Source organism: Aspergillus ibericus, assembly GCF_003184845.1.
Source record: "Aspergillus ibericus CBS 121593 unplaced genomic scaffold BO80scaffold_76, whole genome shotgun sequence".
NCBI classification, from domain to species: domain Eukaryota; kingdom Fungi; phylum Ascomycota; class Eurotiomycetes; order Eurotiales; family Aspergillaceae; genus Aspergillus; species Aspergillus ibericus.
Window position 1 is genome coordinate 87,639 of NW_020292174.1, and position 10,948 is coordinate 98,586.

At 55.3% G+C, this 10,948-nt stretch overlaps 6 protein-coding genes across 6 annotated transcripts; 2 read left to right on the forward strand and 4 right to left on the reverse strand.

Moving 5' to 3' along the window:
• Positions 1-150: 150 nt before the first annotated feature.
• Positions 151-1,715, forward strand: leu2A (3-isopropylmalate dehydrogenase LEU2). The gene is made up of 6 exons (XM_025720590.1): positions 151-250; positions 304-324; positions 409-477; positions 526-621; positions 694-1,321; positions 1,384-1,715. Exons 1-6 carry the CDS (start codon positions 200-202, stop codon positions 1,614-1,616), a joined length of 1,098 nt encoding a protein of 365 aa, XP_025569728.1. The 5' UTR covers positions 151-199; the 3' UTR covers positions 1,617-1,715.
• Positions 1,716-1,750: 35 nt separating this feature from the next.
• Positions 1,751-3,628, reverse strand: BO80DRAFT_429931 (synembryn). The gene is made up of 6 exons (XM_025720591.1): positions 3,541-3,628; positions 3,410-3,475; positions 3,106-3,341; positions 2,922-3,032; positions 1,973-2,847; positions 1,751-1,919 (listed from the first exon to the last, which is right to left on the reverse strand). Exons 1-6 carry the CDS (start codon positions 3,551-3,553, stop codon positions 1,838-1,840), a joined length of 1,383 nt encoding a protein of 460 aa, XP_025569729.1. The 5' UTR covers positions 3,554-3,628; the 3' UTR covers positions 1,751-1,837.
• A 299-nt stretch (positions 3,629-3,927) lies between these two features.
• BO80DRAFT_394127 (anaphase promoting complex subunit DOC1) lies at positions 3,928-5,640 on the reverse strand (the record flags this gene model as incomplete). Its single annotated transcript, XM_025717277.1, has 2 exons — positions 3,928-4,918; positions 4,992-5,640. The coding sequence occupies 2 exons, from the start codon at positions 5,638-5,640 to the stop codon at positions 4,092-4,094; spliced, it is 1,476 nt and encodes a 491-aa protein (XP_025569730.1). The 3' UTR covers positions 3,928-4,091.
• Positions 5,641-5,803: 163 nt separating this feature from the next.
• Positions 5,804-7,889, reverse strand: BO80DRAFT_429933 (phosphatidylserine decarboxylase 1). Its single transcript, XM_025720592.1, has one exon. The coding sequence runs from the start codon at positions 7,561-7,563 to the stop codon at positions 5,926-5,928; it is 1,638 nt and encodes a 545-aa protein (XP_025569731.1). The 5' UTR covers positions 7,564-7,889; the 3' UTR covers positions 5,804-5,925.
• BO80DRAFT_264810 (uncharacterized protein) lies at positions 7,702-10,111 on the forward strand. The gene is made up of 2 exons (XM_025714779.1): positions 7,702-8,449; positions 8,511-10,111. The coding sequence occupies exons 1-2, from the start codon at positions 8,192-8,194 to the stop codon at positions 10,053-10,055; spliced, it is 1,803 nt and encodes a 600-aa protein (XP_025569732.1). The 5' UTR covers positions 7,702-8,191; the 3' UTR covers positions 10,056-10,111.
• A 116-nt stretch (positions 10,112-10,227) lies between these two features.
• On the reverse strand, positions 10,228-10,937 carry BO80DRAFT_368918 (uncharacterized protein; the record flags this gene model as incomplete). The annotated part of the gene is made up of 2 exons (XM_025716365.1): positions 10,228-10,336; positions 10,435-10,937. Coding segments are annotated over 2 exons (612 nt in total), but the record flags the coding sequence as incomplete, so codon positions are not given.
• Positions 10,938-10,948: the final 11 nt, after the last annotated feature.

The window sequence follows — 10,948 nt, forward strand, 5'->3', positions numbered from 1 at the left end:
TGAGTCAGTAGAAACTCCGGTGGTAAGCGTGGGTAAAAGTACAGACGCCGGGCTAAACCGAGCGCAGCCTAGGGCCGGCAGTGGCTCCGGTGTCGGCGCGGGGAGACTCGCCAGCTGCCCCCGCCAGTCCGTATAAGTTTATACCTCACCCTCCGTCCTCACTCGTCGATTTCCCGTGCTAAACTCCCTGCTTCTCATCATGTCTGCCTTCAACGTCGTCGTTTTTGCCGGTGACCACTGCGGTCCCGAGGTGAGCTGCATCCGACCTCAAGCCAGACCATTGACTAACCCATTGCTTCCTAGGTCACTGCCGAGGCCATCAAGGTGAGCAGCTACGCTCAGCTACGCCAGCTGCGATTCGAGCTTATTCTCCGAGACACGCAACAATTCTAACTGTCCCCGTCACAGGTCCTCCGTGTCATCGAGAAGAGCCGCGATGACATCACCATCAACCTCCAGGACCACCTGCTCGGCGGTGTACGTCCCCTCGCCGCACTGTCTACACCCCCATACTGACACATCCAGGCCTCCATCGATGCCACCGGCATCCCCTTGACCGACGAGGCCCTGACCGCCGCTAAGAACGCCGACGCCGTTCTCCTGGGCGCCATCGGTGGACCGGTACATCCCCAATACCCTCCCCAACCACAACAACAAGAACAAGAACAAGAAGAACACCACTAACCCGTCCAGAAATGGGGCACCGGCGCCGTCCGCCCCGAACAAGGTCTCCTCAAGCTCCGCAAAGAGATGGGCACCTTCGGCAACCTCCGTCCCTGCAACTTCGCCGCGCCCTCCCTGGTCGAGCACTCCCCCCTGAAGGCCTCGGTCTGCGAGGGCGTCGACTTCAACATCATCCGCGAACTGACGGGCGGAATCTACTTCGGCGACCGCAAGGAAGATGACGGTAGCGGTTACGCCATGGACACGGAGCCCTACTCCCGCGCTGAGATCGAGCGCATCACTCGTTTAGCCGCCCACTTGGCCCTGCAGCACAACCCCCCTCTCCCTGTGTGGAGTCTCGACAAGGCCAACGTCCTGGCCACTAGTCGGTTGTGGCGTAAGACCGTCACTGAGGTCATGGCTAAGGAGTTCCCTCAGCTGAAGATCGAGCATCAGCTCATTGACTCCGCCGCGATGATCATGGTGAAGGAGCCCCGTAAGCTGAATGGTATCATTGTCACGAGCAACCTCTTCGGTGATATCATCAGTGATGAGGCCAGTGTTATCCCTGGCTCGTTGGGTCTGTTGCCCAGTGCTAGTTTGAGTGGTATTCCTGATGGAAAGACTCGTGTTAATGGTATCTATGAGCCTATTCACGGTATGTATTCCACCCTTCTGTTTGAGGGTAAATGTGGTTGGGGATTGGGCTAATGGAGTCAGGTTCCGCCCCTGATATCGCCGGCCGCGGCATCGTCAACCCCGTCGCTGCTATCCTCTCCGTCGCTATGATGATGCAATACTCCTTCGGTCGGTTCGACGAGGCCCGCGCCATCGAGGCTGCCGTGCGCAACGTTCTCGAGTCTGGTATCCGTACGGGCGATATTGGCGGTAAGGCTACGACCAAGGAGGTCGGTGATGCTGTTGCTGCCGAGCTGGAGAAGCTCCTGAAGTAGGTGTATGGGTTGGAGAGAAAGGCATGATACGAAAAGTATTTTTGGGCGGATTGCCGCATGAGATATGACCGATCTAATTAAAATATTGATTAATCACTACCCTTGGTTCCTTCAATATGTAGAAATAGTAGACTCTCTTAGCCACCGCCAACAACATCCAAAACTAAGTATGAAGACCGATCGGATTCATATGAATTTCTCAAACTGATGTTCTCCAATGGTCAGGTATCTTCTTCGAGTCTGCCCTCACGCATAGCCACGGCCACCGGGTTTTCAACTTTGATGATGCCATTTTCCCGAAGTCTGTCGTATATTAGTTATCGAGAAGATATATTTATAGATAGGAATTATACAACCTTTCAAATTGAACAAACAATCTTTCTGCCTCACGCTCCTTTTCTTCCGGTGTCATTTCCGGGAGGTTTGGCTGTGTTTCCATATCTCTTCTTTGACCAGTAAGAGGATTGACGTCAAGACTCATGCTGTTTACTATCCACGGTTGATTGCTGTTGACGTCTTGCACCTCACGGCCCTGGCCTCCTTCCTCTTGCCCAACATTCCTTGCAGGGTTATGTGTGAATGGTTGCTTCCCCATAGAGTATAAGTAGCCAGAAGCATATCCATAGCCGATATTATGAATCAGTTGCTTTTCGTCATTATTAGATAGCTCAAACAGAAGTCGCTGGATGAGGATCCTCAGTGGGTCGGCACTTATTGAGGTGGAAAGCCTCAAAAGCCTGGATGACAGCGAGTTGCCCGTACCAAGGATGCTTTCGCGGTCTTTATCAGTCGGTAGAAGAAGAGTCTGAAGAAGTGCCTTGATGCCGGTAGGGGCAGTCTGTGAGATAAGAAATAGCACCTGCATGAGTGGTGAACAAGATTTACCCAACTCATCTTCTGCGTAAGCTTGAGTGGCGAGATCTAGTATATGTACCAATCGGGTAATGTGGACTTCTTCGTACGGAATTGGCGCAGAATGTGACGTATCGTCAGGTATGAGGAATACTAGACAGTCAATCAAGGTTGATATCGGTGTCTGTAGAGGGCGGAGTGGTATTTCCAGAGTGCTGAGAATTTGCAGGATGGGCTGGCGAGAAGCGTGGAATGCAGAGGATTGAAGGGGATAGGAAGCTGCTATATTGCAGGTGAGCTTGAGAATCTCGCACAGGGCATCGGTTGCGAGGTTTGTTGTTGGACGACCAATTGGTATGTTAACGAAGCGCGATATACTCTATAGCAGAATGCATTAGTTCTGACGCATGGCAAGCTTATTTTATCGATTGTGATCAGGGTTGTGAAGCCTACAGCGTTGATAGTATCTGCCATCATAGCGACATCAACTTCGTAATTCGTAGGCTTGGACGTACAGAGAAATAGTAGCCTAGCCGAGAGGAATTTATTGACAGGGTCATCTTTCTAGCGAAGGATAAGTAAGAGATGTTCAAAGAAATAGGTATGTCCTGTCATCGGTTCGGGGAGAGTATATCACCTGTAGCAGTAGTATAGCCAATTCAGGATAGCCTTGATCTACGAAAATCTGCTTTGCTGGCGTTGAAAGTAAGATTATGTTGCTAAGGCACCGTAACGCAATCTGGCTGGTAAGGTTTGAGCGAGTATCGAAGGCATAATGGCGGAGGATAGAGAGACAGCGCTCCGTTGAGAGGGGTTCTACTTCGCCACCGTTCACGATGTAATTTCGCAGCGTCTCGAGCTTTTCTGACACGTCTGTATTGTCCGATACTGAAGATTAGCTCGATTTGGCTATGGGAAGTGCAATAGACTGAAGAACTTTCCTTCCCAGGGTAGATCTGCTCCTGCGGGGTCCAGGTCATCTAATAGACCAAGGTCACTTGCCGTTCCTAAGAAACGTTAGGTCCTAGAAGGATTTACAACGGGTCTGAGATAATAATATAGCCAAGCATACGTGAGTTAGACATCTGGTAACTAAGTGCAGGTAGTGAAGCTAAGGTGTTCCGTGGATTCATGGATCCCTTTATGAGGAGGAAATGGTGGTAGAGTGGTAGATGCGCTTTCATAACCCGGCGCTATTTTCAACCGGAGAAATGATGGGCCAACCATAGTCGCAAAGCGTTAACGCTATGCAGCAAGCAACATTCTCATACTCCGGTGCCAAGTGTAGCATGAATCTCCCGTAATGTTCGAGGCAGAACAGAGTACTAGGGAGGTGGACATCGCACCTGGAAGCATAATAGAGCGTACCCTTCACATGGGTCACAGCGCCAACATGGGCTCACGGATAGATGAGGAATGTACGGGGTGGTCTCTCCATTAATCCCTTTGATTAGCTAGGCCGCAAACAGCATACAGGTGGCTGCCTATAATCAGATCGTGCCTTGGTGCAAGACCATCGTGTATCATTAATACAATAATAAAAGGGTATCTACCGAACCGAACTGAACTCCGTAATGCGATCCATCCCAACCCCGGACATGCACATACAGTCGAAGAAACCGCCTACCGAATAACAGGCTCGCCCATCCAATCCGGCTCCTCGAGACTAGTCACCACTTTGGCGCGCGCCTCAGGACCCTCCATCTCCTCCTGCGTACTGCCTCTCAACGACCGTCGCGCACTGTGTCTCCGGACGCGGCCATCCGCTGACGCCGAGGGAGCATTGCCCACTCTCTTTCTCTCGTCGTCTCTAGCAAAGACCTGAAATCCACGCACGTGCGTATCTTTGCCGTTCTGGTGGTTCTCGATCACGCGCATCTGGATGACCATTGCTTTGAGGACGTTGCCTGCGTAGGGGTCGTTCTCTTCGTCGTCGTCCTCGTCGTCATCACTGTCCCCATCATGGTCCTCGAGAATGTGGCTCCTCTTCATTATCCCCTTGGGTTTCATCTTCCCTCCAACTCCAGCCCCAGCCTTCCTCCCACCACCAGTAGCAGCACCACCACTCTTCCCAGTCCTAACCCACCCCCCACTTCTACCCCCCACGCCCTCCAACTCCACATCAACCCAACCACATGGCCCCTCGCCCTCCCAATTGGCAAACTCCACCAGATCATTCCCTCCCATCCCAGCCAAAAAGGTCATCTTGGTCGGGGTATAACTCTCATCCATCTCGAAATCCAGATACACACGGATGCGCACGATTGCGACTAGTTTGAAGAAATGGAGGGTGAGAGTGTGGGGTTGCGGGCCGTCAGATTGCCAGTATTGTGAGGGGGAGGGGTGGCGGAGAGCAGAGACCCCGCAGCCGGGTTTGTGGGTTGAGACGGTCCAGCTGGCGAGGGAGGAGATTTCGCGGAGATTGGGGGGGAGGGGGGTGGGGGACTTTTCTAGTTAGATATCGTTAGTATTGAGTTGGGGGGATGTAGGGGGGAAGGAGAAGGGGAGGGGGAGGGGGCATACCGCGGTCGTGAAGCATCTCCGAGTCGGTACCCGGTTCAGGTTCTACCTCCTCTTCGTCAATTTCTTCCTCTTCGTCGTGATCGTGTTCTGGCTCTTGTTCGACCTCTTCGATCTCTGAGGGCTCGTCACGATCATGTATATCCTGCGTGGAGAGTAGTTCATCCGAGGAGACAGAGCGTGCGTGAAGCCGACGGTGGTGATGTCGTTGACGAAGACGATTGAGTTGATCGTGGTCCTGTTCATGTACATGTTCGCTAGGTCCTTCGTCGTAATCATCTTCCAGGACATCCTCCTCATCGTCCTCGTCCATCATCTGGTCGCCTGGGTGGTTCGATGGTCGGCCATGCACGCCGCGTCCGAAGAGCGAGAACAGCGCGGCGGTTGCGGCGGGGTGGTGGGCATGTTGGCCTGGGTGGCTATGAAGAGGATGATCGGGGTCGATGGGTCCCGAGGACGGATGCAGTTGAGGGATGGAGAGGCCCTGCGACGGAGGGGTTTGCCATTGCGCGTGGTGGCCGAGGCGCGAACGGCTGGCGCGTTGGGGAGCCGGGGGCGGTTGCGGGGGGTGGTGGTGGGTGGTGGCGTTGTCGGAGGGGGATGTGGTGTCAGGGGCGGGATGCCGACGGAGCAGATGATGATGACGGGGCATTTTGGCTCGGAATGAGAGTGGTTAGGGTAAATTGGCCATGTTGGAGGTGAGGGGAGAGTGAGGAGTGTGATTCTGAATGCGGAACTTCATCATGGCTGTTATCGGTCACGTGTTCGTTATCAGTGACTTCGCTGAGCAGTTACAACTTACATGGGAGGTTCAGTGAGTTCAGTAACAGTAGGTATTAGATCAGCATAGCTGAATGTACAACGGTATATGATACAAAAGTAACCGCAGCCAGCGGTGCATTGGTCTAAAACGGCTTTTAAATCCCACCCATTTTCTCTAGTGATCAGCGTCCACGTATCCCAATCTCTCACCCATCTTGATACGCTGGCCCTTCTCAATGGACCAGTTCCATCCGCCCTCGCGGTGACCTTCCTCCCAGCCGGCATCGAACGACTTGCGAGTACCCACCGGGGCCTCAAACACCAGCACAATCGAACTACCCAGCTGGAACCCACCCATCTCTTCACCACGCTGGAGCGGATGACCGCCCAGGGTTCGGCTGGCGTGAAGGTAGGTTGCCTCGACGAAACCGGGGTACTGCTCGCCGCGCTTGGCTGCAGCGGCGGCCGCCATATCAGCCGCAGTGTCGGTGGTCAAGCTGTTGGTACGCAGTTCGGCATCAAAGTTCACCTTGATCGAGCCCACATTGGTGGCGCCCACAGGGGTGTAACTGAAAAAGCCCCAGCGCCAGCGGCCGAGCAGCACGACACGTTCATTAAGGGTGAACAGGCCCGGCAGGTGGCGCTGCAGGTACGGTGACACTGAGAACAATTCACCCGCAAAGTGACGGCGGCTCTGCACCACCCACGGCACCGGCGAGTGGAACCGATGGTAATCACCCGGAGCGAGGTAAATCACGACATAGTAGAGAGCGTTGTTCGAGGTCGGCTTCGGGGCGTACCACGGCGCACCATCCCCAAGAGCCAGGTCGGCCTTGACTTCAGCCTCCGCGGAGGCTTTGTATGGGGTGGAGGCATCGATGGACGCTGAGCGCTTCCGTGCACCGCCCTGGTCTCCTGCCAGGAGGGTCGGGAGCGTGTAAGAGATACCATTCATTTTGGCAAACTCGGCATCCGCTAGCATCTTGGCCTCGTTTTTCTGGGCCGGCTCTCCCTGGTGGTCTGTAAACTTATCGGTGTGGTCTGCGTGGTTCGGGGTCGCAGCACCTAGTAGGGCATCCAAGCTGTATGTGACACCCTTGACCTGCTCAACCTCGCCACGTTCGATCAATCCAAATTGCAAAATGCGGCCATCGGAGGGTGCGAGAATAGCACGAGTGTCGGGGTCCAGGGGGCGGACACCGGGTTTCAGTTTGCGATAGAAGAAGGCCGCCAGGTTCGGGTAGGTGTGAAGATCGGGTTCCGCAACCTCATCCAGGTTGACGCCAAAGACCCAGGAGTAGAGCTTGAAGCCTGGCACACGCAGATAATAAGGCAGCTCAATCTCGTTGAAGCGTCCCCACAGTCGCGACATGGCCTTGAGCGGCAAGGTGGACATGATCTGGACCTGCCATGGTCCACTCAAACGGTGCTTCGGACGGGCAGGGGCTCTTTCAAAATCAAAAGACTCGCCGGCAGCTTCTCTCTCGGCGCGTTCGCGTTCGGCACGCTGGGCCTTGTAGAACTGCAACAAGCCCAGCAGGCCGATGCCGAGACCAATAGGGATGGGATACCATTCGACCTTGGTGTTGCGCAGAGCAAAACGGAGGCGGGAGCCGAAAGTGCTTCGGGGAGGGTTTTCGTGGGAGTTTTGGTGCTGATACTGCTTCCAGGACTGTGAAAACTGCCTGGCACCGGCCTTACGACGACCAGTGGCCCGCAACGAAACTTCCATCAATCCTACCTTCTCCCCATGAGGGGAGACTGTGAACTTCCGGCGACACAGTGCAGAACGGCTGGACAGGCACAGGGCCATAATGCGGTTCTACTTGGAGCAAGTCATCCCAGAGGGGGAACCAAAGCAACGAGTGCGAAACACCGGCCCTCAAGCACGTGAAAGGACCAACGGAGGCAGAGGCTGTGAATTGCAGGATCAGATCGACAATCTCATGACAGCCACAAAAACCCGTGATCGGCATCGCGTCTTTCTCACCGCCAGGCAGAATCCCCTCGTCCGCGCGGCTTCTCCTCCGTGAGCTGCCAGTCGCTCACGTTCCCATCCGTGAGGTGGTGTTCTTCTTTCGTGACGGGCAGCCGGTTGCTGTGGTTGATCCTGGTATCTCTGGTGATACTTTCCGTCGTTTTGCGCTCTATCTGGCCTGCGTGGTGGTGGGTGTGAACCGTCGCGTGTCGAAAAGGACACCGTCATCATTCCGGCTTCCTTCCGGCTTCTTCTATACTTCCGGTGGACCCAGCTGCCCAACTCGTACTTCCTGCCAGTTGTCTGTCATTCATTGGCATTATATTCACTTTTGCTAAAGAACCAGATTTACTTCTTCCAGGTCTTTACTCGCTCTACTGCATGGCTATTGCATCCACGATTATGCGCCTGTGATCAGTCACTTCCTTCCACCCATCACCCATCAGGACAGCACGATTCCAGAATGGCCTCATCTGAAAACCCGTCCGCTGTGACGGAATCGCAGAGCATTGCCTTGCATGTGTTGTGTCCATCCTTGCCTCCCCCAAACCGGTTTACGCTCAACGACCTGTCTCCGTCCATCACCATCGCCGCTCTCAAGGCGCGAATCGCCCAGACAATCCCCAGCGAACCGTCACCCGAGAGTCAGAGGTTGATCTACCGGGGAAAGCCCCTCACAAATGATGCTGTGGCGCTGAGGGATGTGCTCGAGCCGTCCAACGTGAGTTGCCCTGATGTCTTCGTTCGCGTTCGGCAGATTCATTAACAGCAATGCTGCTCAGGACCCCGAATATTCCATCCACCTCGTCCTTCCTCCTGCCCCAGCACCCCATGCGACCAGCTCCGCTAGAGCTCCTGCGCCGATACCCCGGGCAGCTGGCATGCCTGCGCCTCAAAGTCCATTTGCGTCAAACCGATTCCCCCCGCAACACGTCCCGCATGGGCAAGAACTCCGGTACCGGGGTCCCGCATTGCCCGCAGTTCCCCATGAAGCGGAGATCGGGCTTGCTTTGCGACGGAATATCGAGGCGATTCGCCGGCAGATTGACATGCAGGAACGAGTTGGGCCGTTGGGAGGCGTAGCGGCAGGTACCGCGGGGGCTACTTCCCACTCGTCAACCACAACCACATCGTGGACTCAGATGACTCCGGGCCTGTCGCATCCAGGACATTCATCCATCACCTCATCTGAGTCCACGACGTCTAGTAGCAATCTCCCTGAAGAAGTCCGGCTGCGCCTACAGATCCTCAGACATCAGATTGGTTTTGGAGAAGAGCAACTGAATCGTGGGGTTGCGCCCCCGATGGACCATATTATCCGGATCCGGACGCAACTGTTCGCTCTGCTCGACGACCAGTACCAGAATCCGCATGCTGAACGTGATGGCTCGATCGAAGCGCTGCTTACCCGTGTCTTCAACATCTACACTCGCGCCGATCAACTACGCGTCTCCCACGCCCGGACTTTCCCCACCCCAATTCTATCCGGTCCTCCCCCGAACCCTGCCCCTGGACAGGCTCCTTTGTACCTGCTTTCGTCGCCCAATGGATATCAAGCCTTGGTTGCGTCTCCGCGAGGCGCGGAGACTATGCACTCGTCCATTGATGCGCTTCGTGCTATGCACTCCCCGATCACAACCTCTGCGCCCCGTGCTGGTGCCCCCCCCGAGCTGCACAATGCGAACGCCGTTGTCATGGAGAATATTGTCCGTCAGGCGGTGCTCAACCAGCGTGTGGAGAACAACGGGCAGATGAGCTTTGCGCGGAACATGCGACGTATCTGGCTGTTTGTGCGGCTGTACTTCTTCTGCTACATGTTTAGCGAACCCGGCACGTGGTCACGTGTGCTGTTTGTGTCTTTGGCCGTGCTTGCAGCGCTCTTATCAGAGACCGGGATCCCGCAGCAGCTGTACCGGCTGCTTGTGGCGCCGGTGCAGCAACATCTAGAAGGGCTGGTACATTTTGCTCCGGACGACCGGGCACCCTCAGGCACAGACAGTCAAGGCTCTGGGACTAGAACTGAGCCAGCCGGTCCACCCACGGGGCTGCGACACCAGCTTCGACGAGTGGAACGGTCGTTGGCGCTCTTCATTGCGAGCTTGGTTCCAGGCGTGGGCGAACGACACGTCGAGGTGCGCAACGCTGCCGAGGCCGCCCGGAACGCCGAGCGCGCGCGAGAGGAAGAGGAGCGGCGTCGACGGGAGGAGGCCAACAGTCAAGGCACCAGTGGCGACGCGCAGGCGCAAGGAAACAGCGGAGAAAGTGGCGAGAGCAGCGGAGAGAGAGCTGAGAATGGACCCAACACGATACCCCAAGCTGAGAATTAGCCACCTGGCTCGATCTGACTACTAAGTATAGTTGGCGTTCGGGTCTTCCTATGATGTATGATAGCTGCAATTCATGACCACGTCTCGTGGCATCTAGTCTATCACTTATCTCTAAGCTGATCCGATACCCCTCCTCTCCCCCCTCTTTCTCTGGCAGATAGAGAGCCAAAGATCACAATTTACTCCCCGCCGTCTCAACCGAAGAATCCAAGCTCGTCGTCGGAGTCGCCGACGGATCTGCCATAGGGCCCGTATCAAACGACTCGTCACCACAGAAGTGCCTACACCATAATAACCATTAGCAACCATACCCTCTTCCCCTTCCCCTCCCCAACCAAAGGCAAAAAAACGAAAGAGAAAGAAAAGGAAAAGAACATACCACCCCCTCTCCGCCCCATGACTCAAAAACCCACAATCGCCATTCCTCACACACTCCCACCCACCACCAACACCCCTTCCCCCCATCCAATCCGGAACATAGACCCCATCCCTCAAAACCTCCGTCCCTGGCGCAAGAACCTCCTTGATATCCCTTCCCTTCCCATCCCCATCCCCATCCCCCTTCCTATCCCATGAACTCCTCCGCACAAACATACTAATCCCCGCCGTATAAACCCTAAAATCCTCAACGCCTTCATCCTCCGGCATGTTTCCCGTAAGAACCCTCCCCATGGCGATCAAGGGGGCAGCATGCGAGCAGATCAGGACTGCTTTACTGGTTCGTTGCTCGGGAGGGAGGGGGGCTTCGAGATGAGCGATTTCGGTGTCCAGGGTGGAGATTAGGGTGGATAGGGTGGTGGCGATGCGGTTGTGTAGTTGGGGGATGGTTTCGCCTTGGGTGGAGGGGTTGAGGATGGGGGTGGGATGTTGGGGGGGAGGGGAGGGGGAGGAGG